Here is an 18,956-nt window from a genome sequence, read left to right as displayed (position 1 = left end):
ATTTTCATAGTTGTTCACTTAAAGTGGGATTAACTTCAACATCTTCATAATTATCTGAGATCACCCCATTGAAAGTGGTATGGTAAAAACATGTTCATGGTTAAGACACTCTCACCATCTTAATACCAAACAGATTAACACACATGAAAGTAATAGTATAATTTGTACATGGGGTAATATGCCAGACCGATCTTATGGTGAAAAGAGTATTCTTATAAAATGGTACCCTTTCCAACTACTGCTTCCTACTCCTTGGGATATTAAAGCGATCAGTTGCCTGGGTAGTGATACAGGAAACATGCGTGGGTACACGTGCCTCTGAGGACTCAGATGCAGCAATTCTTCCCTTTTGCTACTCCAGAATTTACGAAGGCATCAGTCCTAAGATTTGCTTTAGTTAAGACTGAGAGCTACAGTAGAAGACAAGCTCTGAGATCAAACTTTTCCTGGAATGGGGGGGGTAATTTTGGGGGGAAAAAAGATTGGTTATTGACCATAGTGACCATGAATTTAGTTTATGACCAACAAACAAAACCAGACTGCACCTTACACATTCTTAAATGATATAGGTCTTGTCAGTATGGACTCCAGAGCGTCAGACAAGTTTTCTCTTCCTCAGCTTCCCCTACTGGGAAAGCCGAATGGAAGGAAAATAGCCATCTGTCTGCAAAGTGACATGAAGCCACAGTCACGCCCATCTTTCTTGAATCCACAGAAAAAGCAAACTGCATCCAAGACCGTACTATTTAATAATCCTTGCTGCACGTGATAAACACCAGAATGGAGCATGAAATCTCGGGTGCAGGTGTCTCCCCGTCAGGGATGGAAGTACTACGTGACAGCGCCTTCCAGTTCCAGCCGGCCTCGAAAAGGAGGAGTGCAGAGACTTAAATCATGTTGTTTCCACTTATGCAGGGAGAATCCATAAAAAGAGATTTATTATTGTATTTTCTGTTTGAAACGTAATATTTGCTATTTTTTTCCCTCCAAAAGTGCTCCTCAGTATAGAGCAGAGTAAATATTACAATTTCGTTAAACAGCAGCCAAGATTTAATTGTCTGTGAAATATAAGGCTTAGGAACTGACTTAACTACTGTTCTGCTGACACAAACGAGGCTCCGAGCACCGAAGGGAAGGCTACCCCAGGAAGAAAGAAAAGTGGGCTAGACGCCCCCAACCACATATGTGGAAAAGCCTGTCCTAGGACAGGAGTTTGGTTCTTCCAGCAGATTTAAAGTAACTGTGTACAAAAAGTCAAGCAGGAACAGCTATGGCAAAGACAACAAAACATGCTAACAGTTTACCAGCAAGGAAGCAGGGAGAAAACTAGAATCACTAGCCTGTACTGTAGAAAAGTTAGGAGAGAAGGGGAGAGAAGCTGGGGACAGAAAGGAAGCTGAAGACACAGCCCTGGCTTCCGTGTGTGGATTCTACGTTTTATTATTGTCGCATATACTTCGGTGGCTCAACCAGGAACCTGGAAAGTCACGGTTTACCCCCACTCTGCGCGCCCTTTGCACAGGGGTCTAGGCTAGGGCTCAGCCAACCACTAGCTGGGTCACCCCTGTTCGGGCCGCCCCCGCCTCTCCCAGCAGAGGCTCCCGGGTCGCTTCCTCCAGCCACTCGGGGTGCAGAGAAGTCAGCGGACCGCAGCGAATTTGCCCCGGTGGCACCAGAGGCACAAGCCCAAGCCCGTAATTGCAAAGCAAACAAGGTTGAAATGTTGGATTCGCCTCCATCGTGACAAGATCTACGCTTTTGCCGCCAATTTGTTTGTGCAGCTCTATTTCAGGGCACTTGATTGAGGAAATGTTGAAAATAGCGGTGAGGGTTTCCCTAATGAGACCGGGTTGGGGGGAGGTAGGGGGAGCGGTGGCCTTCCCTCAGCACTAGGGGCTCTGAGGTGAGCAAGAGAGGCAGCGCGGTTAACCCCTTCCTGCCCGCATCGGGCGAAAAGTTCTCGGAGACGCCTGGGGGAAGGTGCGGGCCCACGGTTCCCAGCAGCGACCCCTCCTAACCTGAACGTAGTGAATTCGTCTCCTCCTACCCTCCCCAGAGAGGGGCTTGGAGATCGACCGAGAATTTGGCCAGAATGGACGGGGAAAGAACCCAGGACTCAGTTCAGACCTGTACGCCTGTACCCCAGGAGGTCTATAAATCGGTGGTAACCCCCGCCGCCCCAGGTTCCCCTGCCCCGGGGCCGCGGCAGGTCCTTGAGCGTTGAGGACAGCAGCGATCTCCCAAGAGACCAGGTTTTGTGCTGCTGGAGGCCAACGAGGCAGGATGCAGCGAGTGAGTGGGCAGACCAGACGCCCTGAGTTAGGCCGCACCGGAAGGGCGCACTTGGCCCGCTGCCGCCCAAGGCTGTCGCGCTGGATTTGGGGGGCAGCTAGATTCAGAGGGGAATTTAAAATAAAAATAAATACATAAAAATTAGAAAAAAAATAAAATAAAATAAGGGGCGGAAGAAAATAGGTGAATGATTACTGAGCGCAGCCTGATATCAAACAACACTCTCGAGGGCGCCTTGATCTTTTTAATCCAGCTCACAACCCCCAGGTCTGTTTCATTTCCACCACTGTTTCAATGAAGAGAGAAACTAAGGTACTAACCGAGGTGGTGGAGTGTTAAGGCCGCCTTGGCTACCTCCAACTCTTGAGTTTGGGGTACTTAGAATGGGTACCAGAGAAGCCAAGCCAAGACGGTCCTGCTGCCTGCAAGCCAGACTGATGTGGAAGACACTTTCCCCAGTGCCCGCAAAGGCTTGAGGTTGAAGGTCTTCTTCCTTCATAAATGGCTTCCAAGTCGCTTACCAGCTCTAATAGCCTTTAACGTAGAATAAAACAACCTGATTGCAATTAGAACGTCCGGGTTTCTCTAAATCGTCTGCCCATCAGTTGTTGGGGCATCTTTTTGTGCAAAGCATTAGTTGCGTTCTTTTTTTTTTTTTCTTTTTTTTTACAGAATAGGAGAAGTGAACACTGTGTGCTCAGAGAACAGCAAGGGTGTATGCACTGCCCCACCAGAAAGTTCAGAGAATGGGGGTCTTGACTTGGGTGGGAAGGAAAATCTGTAATCAGAAGGCCTCCTGCTGTGCTGGAAGAACTCTGGAAGGACTTAGAGGCAATGGCCAAGTGGGGTTTCTTTGCTTGCTTGGGAAGGTGGGCCTTTTGTCAAAGAGGTTGGCGAGTCAAAAGGTGCCAGACCCACACTTGGCAACGACGTGAGCGACTGTCTACCGCCAGAGTCCGTCTCACACTCCCCTTGTAACTCGGAGAATGTCAGGCTGAACTAGTCCTGAGCCAAAATTCCAACCCGGTGTAAGGCTGAAAGTCGGGTTGGAATTTGGTGGTTTGGGAAGTTGGTAGTCTTCGACCAACTTTGTAGCCTCTCTCGAAGGGAACTGTCAAGGGCAGAGACAGTAAGATGACACTAGGGGCGCTCTCACCAGAGAACCTGCTGGCTTGAGCCCTTGAGTGTATGCTCTTTTCCCTGGGGTCTCATCTGAGCTGTACCTTGGCCAATCTGAAGTTTCTTTCTGAAGTCACACTCTTCTGTAGATGGCAAGAGAAAAACCCCAGGAGATGAAGAAGGCTGCTTTCGTTGTTCTTGCTCGAGAATGCCTTCTGTCAGCAAAACAAACAAAAAAAACAAAAAAAAGCACCAGTCACACGGGTTTCCTGAAGTATCCAAATGCATTCTCAATGGAATTCTGCTTTTCCTGTATGCAAATAACGGCCTCGTTTGAAGTTGGATGCTTTGCAAGAAAAATGCAGCTCCACTTTTTCATTCCTCGAGTTTGGGGCCTGTGTTGACTTAAATAGGCGCTCACACAAGTATGGAAAAAAGAAAACCATTCTCTTTGGGAAAAATGGAACAAAGTAGCGCTTCTCCAATGAGAGCGCAGATACATAATGGGTAACAACAAATTTGCCTCCTAGTGCTGGGCATTTCCAGCAAGCATCCTGACTTCTCTGTTTATATTATGACTTTGCTGCCTGCAATTATTTTTATTTTAATTTTCTGTCGCTTTAACAGAAACCAGACCCTTTCCTTTTAATGTTTTGTACACAACATGTTCATTTCGATAAGATGTTCTTTCCTATCCTCTTTTGGTTTGCCTTTCCTTGTTTAGAGTTCTATATCAGAAGTTTCTAATATTTCTGCCTCTTTTTTTTTTAAGAATTTGTCCCTGTCTTGCTTTATTTGTTTGTGTGAAATTTAGTTTGAAAGGAGATCAGAGAGAGCAGGAGGGGTTTGTAATAAGAGAATGACCGAATGACCTAAAGGCTGATTATCTATCATTAACTGGAGACTCGGTGTACCCAAATTACCAGGAAGACCTCAGTCTGCCGGATCCTTACCCGGCCAGAAAGGCAACCGTGGAATGCACACACTGAAAAGACTCATGACATTGCAAGTGAGGACATTCCTTAAACATAGTTTTCTTGGAGGAATTCTCCTTCAAAACTCGGCTCCAGCTGAAGGAATAAATCATTAAGTCATAATATGTCATGTACACGTAAAAATCGGTACTCAAATACTAACTTTCGAGTTTTTTGCAACTGACTTTCTCATATTGTTTCATTAGAACCAAAATTGCAGGTAATTGTCTAAGCACCAGAGAATATTGAGAAATCAAGACAAGCTGCTTTTGATCTGCTCAACCCTGGGCTTGTAAAAATCGAAGTTTGCCATTAATATTGACAATAAAAGTGTTTCTTTTTGTTAACCTGAAACCTAACCATCCTGGCTCAAGTCCCTTCCTTGTCTATAAGCAAAGACTGCAGAAGAATGCAGAAAGAACTTGTAAAGAGCTGTCAGAGTTAAAGCAATCCATCTATGTGCTTCTGCAAGTGAAGCCACATTGTGGAGACTTCCATCAAGTGCCTCCAATATGGCACTTAGGACTGGGAAGAAACAGGACTCAGGTCATAAGTAAATCCTCCAGCTCCACAAATGATGTATCAGAAGCCCCACGTGTTAAGCAGCCATTTCATTTCTATTTTATTCTGGACCCCAGACTGGATGGCATGCTAGCTTAAATCCATTGCTGGCGAGTTCAGAGAGCGGGAATGCAAAATCACATTCACATTCTCATCGGAATTCTAAATGGTTTCTTTACAGCTTGGAGGAAAAAAAGAATTCTTTTTATCTTTCATTTTTATTATTATATTGTTTTTATTGTGTTTCTTTTTTATTTGTTAAGTGCTGGGAGTGTAAGCTAGGGTCTACTTCTCAAATATTTATCCAGCCCTGAAATATTTCTATGCGTATGCAGTTCTTAGAGTATGTTGTGTAAATCCCGAGGGATGTATTGTCTTGTAACACTTTTATTCTAAGCCCAGGATTTTACTACAAAGCGGCAAAGGTCAGATTTATCATACTTCTTGAGACTATTATAATAACAACTCATAGGTTAAATATAATATTATTATATGTAATACTATCTTTTGCAATGTCTGTTCACGGCACGTTTTATGTTGCCTTTTGTCTGAATGAGTTATTTTTAATTTACGGATACCTGTCAAAGGACCAAATCCTTCTTCATCAATGAGAACTCTCCACAGTAGCAATCATCTCGTTAATGCAAGAATGCAGTCATGGGTTATTGAAGAAAATGGAAGATCTACTCCCGGTCATAATGGACAGTAAGATTTTCCATGGATAACTTAAGAATAAAATAGTGCCTCATTCTTCCACGAGTCTCAGGTTCAGTGACAAGGGCAAGTAATGTATAAGCCCCAACACTTCTGCGCAGGGGGTAAGTTATGGGAGAAGAAAGAGAGGGAAATGGGAGGAAGAAGGAGAAGAAAAAAATAAGAGGAGAAATGTCTAGGCACTTAGCAAGTCCTAGCTTTACAGTTTGCTAGGCACACTTGAACTAAAGAGTTCATTTTTTAAAATCAACCTCTCCATAGTCATCCCTTCCTTTGAACCAGCCCCTCCCTCCTCCATCTGCAACAGATCTGTTTTGAATGGAGAACTAAGAGGAAGAGGGTCTACTCCCCAAATGCCCCACCCTCCCACAAAATCCAAGATGAAATTTTCAGAAGAAACGAAAGCCACATAAGAGTCAAGGGCACCTTCTCCTGCCCTTTGCTTTTATGAAGCAGACGGAAGAGTTCAATCGTTCAATCGCCAGGATTCCCTACTTTGTGACTGCCTACTTTGAAACATTGTCGCCCATGCCTGTACACAACCACCACAAAAGGAAAAGACAAAAGCCCTATCAGAGGGCGACCTTTGCTGCCACTCAGTTGGGAGGCCTTGTTCTGGATGTTCTAAAACACGGAGGAACTAAGTGGCTAACAAGTATTGTGACACGGTGCCCCCCAGTAGAGAAAAGGCTTGCAGGGCAATGAGAGTGTATAAGAAACAGTGTCTTTGGAGCAGGTGAGGCAGAGCTTGCATCTTCAAGAAGATTCCTTTTCCTGACACCTTCTCTGGACGTGGTACTCCTTTGGGGTTCTTAGCATGTTCTGGAGTTCACCGTGTTATAGATAGTTAAAAGAATGTTCATGATCAATTCTCTGCTACTTTAGTTAGGAAAGGAAGGTAAGAAGAGGTCTGAAAGATGATGAAGAGAATTGAGCCATAATTCCTGTAAATATAAAATGTGTGTTTATGACCTTCTGGCCTGGTTCTTCTCAGAGCCCGTTTATTTTGAGTATTCCTGAGCAAAGCACAAGATACAAAACTGTCCTTGCCTTTGAAATAATAAATACCTCGAAAAGATCTGAATTTCCCCTAAAAAGAGACTGAAGTTTAAAAAAATATTTGGCTTAAACAGAGCTTAAAAGAAATATCTCACCGGGGCAAAATGCTTGCAAGGGGGGGTCCCCAGCCTTTTGCTTGCTCTTTGATTTCTTTTTCAGAGAAAGAAAGTGCTAGTAAAAGAAAAGAGACAAGTGACATAGGTGCAAAACAAATGTTTGAAACCGACCTTGCTTGTTTGGCTGAAAGAAGATATACCGTGAAACACTTTGGATACACTATCAGCGACAGAGAAGTCTATGAACAAGGAATCTCCACCACTACCCTCACCTGGGCTACCTTCCTGTGATGGTGTACAGGCCCAGGACCGCTCAGCCCTAGGTCTCCCAGAAGACAGATGATCCTCTGTAAGGTTCCTCCTGGGCACCCAGAATGGCCCACAGCCAGCATCATCACAGTTCCGTGTCTTTGGGGATTCTAAATGTGTACCCTAAGGGAGTAGTTCTCCAGAGGCCTTAATAGTACAGCCCAAGAGTGAAGGAGCAGGCTGACATCTAAGCAGACAACTCTACACCTGCCTTCTCAGTCCACCTTCTCCCTGAACACCAGTGCCAACTTCTCCACCACATCAATCTGTTAGTTATCTCAGGACCACCCCTGCATGGCAGTAGGCCACATAAAATGGGGACAAACTTAATACAGCATCTTAGCTTGGTAGTTTTGCAAAGCAGCAAGCTAACCCCGCATCCTAAGCTTCCTGAGTAAAACGGGTCCAAAGATGCTAAAGTTTAAAAAAATATTTGGCTTAAACAGAGCTTAAAAGAAATATCTTTTAATGAATGAAAAGACGAACAGACCTATTAAGGACCCCACTCAGTTAGAGCCAGCCAGCTACTACGTGGGAGAAATCACCAAAACTTACCCAGTTGTCCCTCTCTCCAGCTACCTCCAGACTGCCTTTTCTGAAGCTCTAGTCTCTGCATTCGGGTTTCTGAGATACACGAAGCTTCGGGACCCCTGGTTTGTAGCTTAGCCGATAATGCTGCTGTCAGTGCAGAAAGATGGTCAGATTAGCCTCTTTTATGGCCCCTTTTCTGCCCCCATGCTATCCACTTCTTTTATCACTTGTGAGGAAGCTATCTGGAGCCAGGCTTCTTGTTGTTATTGGTTTGAATTTAAAAAGCGTGAAAGGGGGCTAAAAGTAGCAAGTTCTGGTCCCTAGATTCCAGGGCCACTGGGAGACAGACAGCTTATCCATCCTTAGCCCTATCTTTCTCTGGATTCTTCTTCTATCTCCCAAGTCCCTAAAACTCGATTTCCTAAGGCAGCCAAGAAATTCACTTGCTCAATTTTTTTTTTATCTGTTGCTGGCCATGGCACAATCATCTTACTTGGTCTACCTGCTCTTAAGGCCTACACGTTTTTATAAACAGACTTTTTTTAAAAGTGTATCAAATGTCAGAAGATTGAACTCCCAGTATTTACTGGTTCAGTGTACCCTCCTGGTGAAAATGTAAACAGAATCCTCCACCACACTACCCCTATTCTTTCCTTGAAGAAATGGTTTTCTTGAAAACTCTCGCTGTCCCCTCAACTACAGACCCACCCAAGTTGGGTCCTTATTTTATCCTGTTACCAAACATAATCCTCTGGGCTGGTTAGCAAGACTGGTTCCAGCTATTTCCCATCCAGAATTGTTCTCTGTCTTAGGACGCTGCTGGGAGCTGAAGAGGAAAACTGGCCCTATGGACAGAAGATAGGCCCAGTCTTTGAGTTTCCTCCTTCTCCACCACCTAGCTTTATGTATTCATATTTTAAAACTCTCAGTGAGACTACCACAATGCAGTAGCCAGCAGGATCTCAGTCGGAGACCATGGGAGCAACCAGTTGGGCCCCCTCCAATTTCTGTCGACCTGGCCTTCCAGACGGAACCATAGCCAGCCAGGGGCACGAAAAGGACTGCCCATGCGGAATCCTTAGGCTGGGTTCTCTTTGATGTCTGGAACCAGACTGCCCCTGCTTCCAAAGAACAATGCCCAAGGTGGAGTCACTGGTGTGCCCTCTGCCTGGCTGCTTAGTTCTCAAGGCCAGCCAGCCTAAACTTGATCAAAATTACAGCCTACGGGCATCTCCTGCACACCCTGTTGCACACCAACCTCCATCATGCGAGTGAGCAGAAGGAATCTTCACACACGCTTGGCCTCTCCAGGCATCCGAGGCCAAGGCCACAGGGTGATTTCAGCTTCTTCCACTGACCGCCTCCACCCATGCTAGGGGTCTGCCTGGGTGCCCCGCTGCCGGCTCACTTACAAGTAGAGATCCATTTTCCGTTCTAATGCGTTCAAGATCGCCAAGGCAAGCAGTCTAAACATCCACGAGCCTTCCTCCCTGCCTGCCTCTTAAACAGCCGTTTAATGGCTCCCCTCCGATAACTAAACCTGGTTTCCACAGATACCCGCTTTTATGGGGGAGGCAGGAATGCAGAGATATATTTATATGTTTGTTCATAAAAACTAGAAAATAAGCTCCGAACACGCTGTAAAAACTATTCGGTTACTTACCAAACAGGCTAGTTAAACCAGCGGAACACGGGTACTCGCCACACCACAGAATTCGAGAAACCGAGGTGTCCCACTTTGAAAACCTCCAAAGTCTGTCTTGGGGTTGCTGCACCAGAAGAATATGCAAATGAGTACATCTACAAGCCGAAGTTCCCATCCACCATCTCTGTAAATTGTCACTAGAACCCGAGTCATCCAAATCAATTCCTAAGCAAAAGAGCCACTGAAATTTTTCCAGCGTCTGCGGGGTCAAAGGAGCGCTGGGTACCAGCCTGGTCAAAGAGAGTCGGCAGCTCCCAACTGCACCTTAATGGGGATCCGTACCGCCGCCACCAGACTCTTGTCGCCACCACACCGCGACCCCCCACCCCCCCCACACACTTCTCCGGCCCGGCACAAAACTACAGGAAGCTGGCTGCTCAGTTTTGTGCCTCAGTTACCTACCTCCCCCCCCCAAAAAAAAAATACTTGACAAAAACATTATCTGCGTTCCTTCTTCCCTTCACCCCAACCCCTGTAACCAGAAAAGAAAGTGAAATAATACTGTACCTGGTTTGAGATTCTTCAATATTGGGGGGGGGGGGATTTTAATAGTGAAGCATCTGTTAAACACTTGAATTAACCTATGGCTGATAAAAAGTTTTTTTAACCCTGCCCCCCCCGTTTTAATTATCTTATAGTTATGAGTGGACAGCCAATCCTAGAAGAGGACCTCAGCAATTAGCAACGTGAACATCAAAAAGTTTTATTGCGGAGTGCGCGAGGCGCCGCCCCCGCCGCCCCGGGATTGGCGTGAGGAGCCTCTGACGACATATATTAACCCGAGCGGCCCTAAAGATGTAGCTGTACATGGAGATCTTGCTGGGAAAAGCGGCTTCCTCCCCTCATCGAGTCCAGCCCAGAAGAACCGCCGCCGCCACCCGGGAGCTCCTACAGCCACTGTGCACACCCCTCCGAGAGCCCAGTCGCCGCTTCTCAGCTCCAAGGCGCCTTCAGGGGCCCCAAATTCCTGTCGCGAGAGGAGAGGATCTTAGAAAATGGATGCGCTGAGACCTCTCTGCAAAGCCTCCGAGAGAGCCTGAGAGGAGCGAGGACAGACACGTTACTCGCAGCTTTTAAAAACAAATCACACTCAAGGACCAAAACAACCAAAAATTTTATTAAAACAATAAGCGCCCAAGAACCCAGAACGAGCTGGTGGGGGAGGGGAAGAGGCGGGAAGGGGAGGGTCGCACCGAGGTAACTCCACGCTGAGCAACGACCCCGCAGCCTCCCGGCACAGCCGGGCCGGCTCCTCCAGTCCCGGCTCGGACTCTTCCCGGATTCCAGGTCAGCTTCGGAGTCAGGAGTCCCGTGCCCCGGCAACTGCGGGACAGCCTCGCCGGAGCCGGCCGGCACTTTTGCATGAGCACCGGAGCGCTCTGCCTAGACGCTGCAGCCGGGAAAGCGGGAGCCGGCGCGCGGGCTGTAGAGCCGGGCAGGCAGCGGCGGCGGGCAGGGGCGCACCGTGCCGGGACCAGCTCGCCGCGCCCCATGGGGAGCCGGCGGCCGCGGCGCAGCTGAGGCGGGCCAGGCGCGGGCCCCGGGCTGCAGCGGCCCCCTCTGCGGCTGCCGGGCCGGCCCGGGAGCCCGGGGGTTGGGGGGTGGGGGGTGGGGGAGGCCGCCGATCGTCGAGGCCGGGGCCCGGGCGGAGGGCGCAGCGGGTCTGCGCGCACGCTGGGGCGCGTGGAGGGCCACGGAAGGCGAGATGAGTCTGGTGGGGGGCTTTCCCCACCACCCCGTGGTGCACCATGAGGGCTATCCGTTCGCCGCCGCCGCCGCCGCCGCTGCCGCCGCCGCCGCCAGCCGCTGCAGCCACGAGGAGAACCCCTACTTCCACGGCTGGCTTATTGGCCACCCGGAGATGTCGCCCCCCGACTACAGCATGGCCCTATCCTACAGCCCTGAGTATGCTAGCGGCGCCGCCGGCCTGGACCACTCCCATTATGGGGGAGTGCCGCCCGGTGCGGGGCCTCCGGGCCTGGGGGGGCCGCGCCCGGTGAAGCGCCGAGGCACCGCCAACCGCAAGGAGCGGCGCAGGACTCAGAGCATCAACAGCGCCTTCGCCGAGCTGCGGGAGTGCATCCCCAACGTGCCTGCCGACACCAAACTCTCCAAAATCAAGACACTGCGCCTGGCCACCAGCTACATCGCCTACCTCATGGATCTGCTGGCCAAGGACGACCAGAACGGCGAGGCGGAGGCCTTCAAGGCGGAGATCAAAAAGACCGACGTGAAAGAGGAGAAGAGGAAGAAAGAGCTGGTCAGTATTGGGGTACAGGGGCAGTGAGGGGCTCGGGGTTCGTGGGACCGCTGTTCGGGTCTTCCCACTAAAGTTAAGATATTGCACACCTCATTCTTTGGACGCGCTGTGCGCCAGTTTGTTTTCGCCAGGTAGTGGTGGGGATGGTTTTCTGCAAAAGGTGGGAAGACTGGAGGATGTCAGCAGCCAGACGAGAAAGGTTTAGACGCTCGCTCGGAGTTTCTGGTCCTACCTTGAGGTTCTCTATTCCTCTAGCCATTTAGGACCGGCCTCCTAAACTGCTGGGACTGACCCATCTCCCAGTGGCACTGGCCGGGTCCCCCCTCATTCTGAGGCCATTAGAGCTATCTTTCGGTTCCAATTCAAGCTTTCTTTTAAATATTTCTATAATAAGTTGTCAATGATCTCTGGGTTCCAGTTATTTCACTATTCATCACATTCACCACTCTAAAACGAAGGCTGCCTCTGGCTCCAACGCTAAGAAAATGTTATGTTTATTCACACTGCTATGGCACGGGAGAGGTGACGGTAAACATTAGGTACCTTTAACGTAAAAAATGCAACTTTAGTTTCTCTTTGATTGTAATGTTAAATCGTAATTTCCCAAGGCTGGATGTCACGAGTATTTCTTACTTTATTTGGATGCGCATTTTAAGAGTTAAAAAAAAAAGGAGGCATTGTGGTCCTTGTTATTAACACTAACACGAATTTATGCTAGACATTTAAAGTGTTCTCAGGTTCTTACCAACTGCCTGGAAATGGTGCTGGGGATAGATAGGTCTACGGTCAGTTAGGAAGAACCTGGGAAACAAATCCGTTTGTGGAGGTTTTCTCCTTTGTGGCTCGAAGCCCTCTGATTGCTGCGTAATGGAATGACCTTCCAAATAACCAGAGCTTTCAAGGGCCTTGGAGACGAACTGCAGAGGGCACAGAAACGTTGCTGCCTGGCGGGAGAGGCCCAGGCCAGAATGTGGGGTCGCTTTGAAAGTAGGATCGCTATTGAAAATACAAGGCAGATTTAGCACCGGCCCCTGCCTCCTCTCCTTCACTAACAGTCAAAGGGAAAATAAGACCCCCGGACTTCCCTGTAAACGACTAGAAATCGGGCCGTTGTTTATAAACTTGCGACTGGGCCCTTGAGCTTTGCGAGCGGAGGCCTCGGATGTAACTAAAACACGGGAAACCTGCCTAACTTCTGCTGGGGCCGGTACCCGGAGTCACCCTTTCTTAAGTTCTTGTACTTAAGCTGTGTCCTCCAGCCTGGGAAGGGCTAAGGTAATGAGGAGCAGGTATCCTCCCTGAACTTCTCTTTCCATTTCTCTCCCCTCTTTCTGTTTAGAACGAAATCTTGAAAAGCACAGTGAGCAGCAATGATAAGAAAACCAAAGGCCGGACAGGCTGGCCGCAGCACGTCTGGGCCCTGGAACTCAAGCAGTGAGGAGAAGAAAGAGAGCTGGGGAGCCCCGGGCCCAGGCGCCAGATGCAGACCCGGGACTCTCCGAAAGCCCTCGGACTCTTCTGAGGACTTCTAGCAGTTGGATCATCCGGTTTATTTATGTGCAATTTCCTTCCCCCATTTTTTGCCCCCCCCCTTTGAGGCATCCGCTCCCCAACTCCCTCTCCAAAAAAAAAGTGGATATTTGAAGAAAAGCATTCCATATTTTAATATGAAGAGGACACTCCCGTGTGGTAAGGGACCCCGTCCTTCTGTGTGTGAATGTTCCCTCCTGGCTGTGTAGACACCAGCGTTGTCCCCTCCCCCACTTACCCAACCCCTTCCAGATAAAGAAGTGGACACTAGTGCATATGTGAAGTGTATCTTTAATACTCGGCCTTTGGATATAAATATTCCTGGGGGTTATAAAGTTTTATTTCGAATCAGAAAGCCGGGCCGCCACCATTTGTGTTGCGGGTGAGTTATCTAGTGCTGTCATTTCAAATGTCCTTGTTCCCCATTCGAAGATGTTTCCACCAGCTACTTGTTTTGTGCACTTCCGTCCTCTAAAACTAAGTGGAATTTAATTAATATTGAAGGTGTAAACGTTGTGAGTATTCAATAAACCACTGTGTGTTTTTTTTTTACAAAAAAAAAAAACCCTAATCTTTATATGGGTGATACCTCAAAAGAATTTTGAAAACAAAGCTGTTATTCTTGTTTTCATAATATTTAAAATATTCAGAAGTAAACTAAGTTATCGTAATTGCCTCCAACTTTATTTGAAAGAGTCAGTGGTTCTAATCAATCAATGTGACCCGAGGCTTCCTACATGAAGGAGCCCTTATTAAAGTGAAGTGTCCCGGTGAAAAGCCTGGGCTTCTCTCCAGTGGTATCTCTTTTCTTCTTCCCGAGCCTCTCAGGAGACCTTTGAGCGGTCTTTAGGAGTTCCTGACTGGGAGAACGGCCTGTGCTTCCTGCAGAAGGTGGAAGGGTGCCCTTGTTTTATAGGTATCAATCGGAGGAAGCCCCGTGCCTGGCGCTTCGTTTTGTGTTTGGGGAGCGTGTTTTTTTCTGTGGAGGAGGTGTGAGGAGTACCCCAGGCCTTATTACAGGCACAGGAAATAGTCTGAGGCGGATAGTTCAAAATATAGGGCTTTCGTCCAAGGTTTTTTTTTTTTCTTTTTAAGAGAGAGAAAAAAAGGAGAGGAGGGGGTTTTGCTTGCCGTCCAGATCAGAAGATTCTCATCTGCGTGGTGGCGATGGGGGAGGGGAGTCTTTTGAAAAAGAGTCTATGATTAGGTAACAAGGAATTTTACGTCAAGTAAGAAATCGCGAACAAGACCACAGATTTAAAGGGGGGCGAGAGGTTGGGTTAGATTTACAAGGAGCTACAGGGAACTCAATATTAACTGCTCGGTGTCTGAAGTCTTCGGTGCAGCAGCCAGAGCAAGTGGCAACCTCCCCTTGTCTAAAAGCGGTCGGGAACTTCAGCCTGTCCCGGGCATTGCTGTGTCCGGGTCCTGTACCCCAGAAGAAAGTCCCTGCGGCCTGTTTTTCCCAGCGAGGGCTTGGTTAGATAGAGCTTTACTCTTAGCTCTAGAAATCCAAGAAACTAGAGTACTATTAAGAAGGGGCTTTTGGGGGGGGAGGGTGGAGAACTGCGGAGGAGGGGAAGGATTTCGGGGAGGGAGGAAGATGAAAAGTATTAAACCGGTTTGCTTCATGAAACTCATGTATACAAATCTGGTGCTGTAGAGCCTTGCCAACGGGTCTCCGTCTTTAGCCATCCCTGCGGGGATGTTCACACCTTGCCTTTGGGCACGGACCTTTGAGCGTTCCTACGGCTGTCTGACCGGGGGGTGGTCTGCAGTTAGCCTGACCAGACCTTCGTGGGTGAGGGTGGGGGGCGGGTTGAGTGGTGTTTCGGACTTCTGCGGATGGCTGACAACACAAGGGCGAAGGGTTAGAACAACTAGGCCAAAGCGATCTGAACTTTCTCCCCTTAGGTCAGCCGGCACTGGGCCGACCTGGTGGGCGAGGGGCTGTGTTTACAGACACTTGCCTTTGTTTATAAGGGGGGGGGGTAGCCCAGGTTTTCTGTAGCTCTTGACTGTTTGGCCAAGCGGCTCTTTCCTTTTGCCTGCAAGGGGCTACTGCATCTTTACTTTTAACAGCTCAGAAGGAAGATTACAGGTTCTAGAGGTAGAAGAAAGGGCGCTAAGAGAGTGGCCAGTGAAGGGACTGGTGGTGGTTTAAAGACATTTCTTATCTTCACCATGAGCCTGGGCTTGGGCCTGCTTGGGGCTTCTCTTTGGGCCTTAATGCACTCCTGGTTTATTCAGGCTTTCTGTTTTACTGAAGACCAGCACAGGGAAGTAAAAGAGCCTGGTATGCTGTCCTGGCTGTTACTGTTTCACTAATCCTCTCTTTAGATGGCCACCCTAGGTATCCACCCCCTTTGACTATCCAAGGCCACTGAGCTGCAGGGCCTTCTCTCCCTCCAGCCTGCAAGTACTAGGTCCTGACTCCGAATCCCACGCTATCAGTTCAACCTGCCAGGAAATCCCAGCAGGCTAGAAATCTAGCTGACTTAATACTTCGGCCAGCAGAAAGCCCTGGGTGCTCCAGCACCTCAGTTGAGCAAGCCCTCTAAGGAGCCACAGTCCTGAACTAGGAGGACACTTCAACCTGCAGAACACAGATTATTCTTTCCCTCAGTCCCGAATCTCAATCGTTCCCAGCATCCCTAGCCGCCCAATAAACCTGCCTGGCCTTGTCAGACCCTGATGAAGCGATGAAGTGAGCAGGATTTCTGCTGTACTTTTTCTCGTCTACAAAATGTCTCTTTTTCTCCTTTGTTTAAAAGCAGTAGAGGGCAAAGACCCCAAGCTCCTGCTTGTGGTACGGACTAAAAGGCCTCTGTTTTAATTGCTCTGATAATGTGTTTGCTGCCATTTTGTTAAGAGCAATCACTCCTGCAGCGAATTCACAAGCGTTCTAGACAGACCGGAGCCGACAAAAATGTAGGATTTGACGTTAAAAGCTAAATGGGAAGCTGGGGTGCAGAAGGTGAATTGATGGTCGATCTGGCTGTCAGGGTTTGGCCCCAGACCTCCACACAGGACTAAAGCCTGATAACCCTGGAGCGTCTGCAAGCACCCTGGAGCTCTGCAAGCAAAGGATCTCTCTCTCTCTCTCTCTCTCTCTCTCTCTCTCTCTCTCTCTCTCTCTCTCTCTCTCTCTCTCCTCAGAATGGAGCTCAGTATTCTCAGCTCAGTCTTCCAGGACTTTCGTTCCAAGAGAGGAGCATTGACAGCAGCTTCCAGAGCTCGTAACAAATGAGAGCTAGGTCACTGGGGGTGGGGGGACTTTGCCTGCCTCCTCCGCCCCAGGGCCACACTAAGGAAGTAGGAGTCAGGGAGCTCTGGTTAGGCCGGTTGGTTGCAGTGTTTTTGTTGTGGGCCTCAGGTCTTAGGCCGCCTCTCTGTGTTGTAAAAGGCTTTTGATTTTACCCATGAAAATGGGTGCAGTAGTGTCATGGATGAAGACACTCTTGGGGACCCTCCGAAAATGTGTCTGCCCGAATCCCACCTGGAGCGATGGCCCAGTCCCCGCCCCTCACCTGTGGCCCTGCTGGCTGCTGCCCCAAAGCTAGAATCTCAGAACTAGCCTCCTACAAAGTCAAAGTAGGTGGAGAGAGGCAGGGGACAGTTAAGGATTTCAGATTTTGCAGAAGTGTGGAAATTGAGAACGATTTCAAATGCAAAACTACAAACTACAGGAGGCGCGGGGCTTTGGGGCTCCTCTTGAGAGACTTTGAGGGGGAGAACCTGGGCCAGGTACGAGGGCCTGAAGTGTGTCCAAAAGGACAGCAAACTGTAAAAGATGCCACAAAAGTCTGGACTTGCATTGGAACAGAGGGTGTCCAAACTGCAGGGATCGGCTTCACTATCCCTGTGTCTTTAAACCTGTGCTGTGTCTAAAATCGTTTGCACGGGTAGTGGGTTTCTCTTCGATCCGATCGCCGCTTTACATACGCCTTGCTTCTCCCTGTGCATGAACTATGTCTACTGGGAGTTAGAAGAAAGGTTGGCTGGTGGATACAAAACGGAGTTGGTTTTAAAAGAAAGTTTGTGGTGGCATAAGCCCCATAGACTGCTGAATCTGGGCCCTGGTCGCTACCCATCCAGTCATGCTATCTTAACTTGGGAGAACCGGTGCCTCTCAAAGTCAAATCCTCCGGCCCAGATCTTCGCACGAGAAGAGGGCGCTAACGAGTCTTCCAAACACGCGAGAATTCTCTCCAGTCCAGTCCCCCAGCCCTTGTATCTCTAGGACAGAAAGAAAAATCTCAGGAACCGCCCTCAGACTGGAGTTCAGAAATCAGAGACCCCAACAACCTAAAAGGTTCGCGACGATGCAATGAATTGCTGTTGTGGAGATTACCGGGGGGGTAGGGGGGGTATTTTTAACTGTTTAAAAGAGGAAGAAGGGGGCCGCTCCAAAAGAGGAAACCAATCCCACGTTTCCGGGGGCCGGACAGTTCTAAAAGCGCCGCCTCACCACCCAGCCGGTGTGCTACAATGCACAGTAACTGTCTGCCCCAGTTCTAATTAGCCTAAGACGGCTGAGCTGCCCGGCCGGCCTTCTAGAAGTTAACGTAACAGAATCTCGGACTCCTGCGCAGTTCTAAACTTCTTCCCGGGTTCTCAATGTTCCACCCTGGCCAGGCCGGTTCTCATTCAGGAGCGAGAGCGTCCAGTCCCCTGCATACACATTCCCTCCAAATTTCTCCCGGCATTTCGGCCGCTTTGATGATCAGATGGTAGAGCCCTGATTACAAATTTATTCCCGGCCTCTCGGTCCGTCTTTATCTCTGCTATTAGGGACATCTGGGAGTGATTAGTGCCGCGCCTGCGCCCGGCCGCGCTCTCCTATCTCGCCACAGCGGGGCCCAGAGGCTCGCTGACGTCAGGGCAGACGGCTCGGAGCCATCCCAACAGAGCTGGGTGTAATCGGCTGCTGCGCGGCCAAGTTCTCCCGAGGCCAGGCAGGCAGCTGGAAAACTCCATCCGCCTGCGCGAAGAGACCTTCTAAATATATATATATTTTTAGCCTAGAACACTTTTTTGTTTTCCTTGTTTGGGGTGAGAAGGGGCCAGTTGGCGATGCTTACTTGAAACCTTCCAACCCTGTCCGTCAAGAGCATTCTTTGGTAAAGCTTTCTTCGATTGGTCCCTACCAACCTTAGCTCTTTGGCTACCCCTGAGCCAAGCGCTACTTCCCTTCTTGAGCAGAGTCTGGAAAGTAACGCCAGGGCAAAATGAAGACTCACATAGTTGTGAGAGGCTCATATGTGACCAAGGGACCCTCAAGAAACTTCTTAGAGGTTGCTAGTACCCCGCCCACGGCCCCTGCCTGAGCTATAGTCCCTAGGACCAAATGATGGAAATATTAGCCTAAGGAAGGGGAGGACCTGGCAAAAGTTGATTACAGAGCATGACTTCTCTTGAGGCTGCCACTTCTGCACCTGCTGTGGCAGTCAAATGAGGGATCTAGTGAGCTGCCCAGTTAGCTCTTAAGCAGGCCACGCGACTAGCGTGGCAGCTTTATCCTGTGTTGTGGTGCAGTGTCCAGGGCAGAGGAGCGAGGTCTGTGTGTGAATCCTAGACGCTCAAGACCTCTGACCCTGCGGAGCTGCTGCCTGACAGACAGGTGCGGTGCGGTGATGAACCTAGTATCTGAACTCTTCAAGATGGAGCTTCTCATTCCCCAGAGAACTGACAAAATTACAAGCCCACCCCTGTTTCATCCAAACTTCCAAAAATTCTGATTGGGCAGGCTGTGGGCTTCATTTTAGAGCTTGCAATTCTTAGAACACCCGCAGAGAATTCTAGGAACATGGCCTGGGGCCACACCAACCACCACAATTAGTCTA

General features: G+C 49.0%; 1 protein-coding gene across 1 annotated transcript; it reads left to right on the top strand.

The window, feature by feature from the left end:
- The first annotated feature begins 11,025 nt into the window (after nt 1-11,025).
- On the top strand, nt 11,026-13,018 carry Hand2 (heart and neural crest derivatives expressed 2). The gene is made up of 2 exons (XM_057753149.1): nt 11,026-11,580; nt 12,920-13,018. Exons 1-2 carry the CDS (start codon nt 11,026-11,028, stop codon nt 13,016-13,018), a joined length of 654 nt encoding a protein of 217 aa, XP_057609132.1.
- The last annotated feature ends 5,938 nt before the right edge of the window (nt 13,019-18,956 follow it).

Source organism: Chionomys nivalis, chromosome 20 (assembly GCF_950005125.1).
Source record: "Chionomys nivalis chromosome 20, mChiNiv1.1, whole genome shotgun sequence".
Lineage (NCBI taxonomy): Eukaryota > Metazoa > Chordata > Mammalia > Rodentia > Cricetidae > Chionomys > Chionomys nivalis.
Note: the sequence above shows the minus strand (reverse complement) of the source record. Positions and strands in the feature narration are given on the sequence as shown.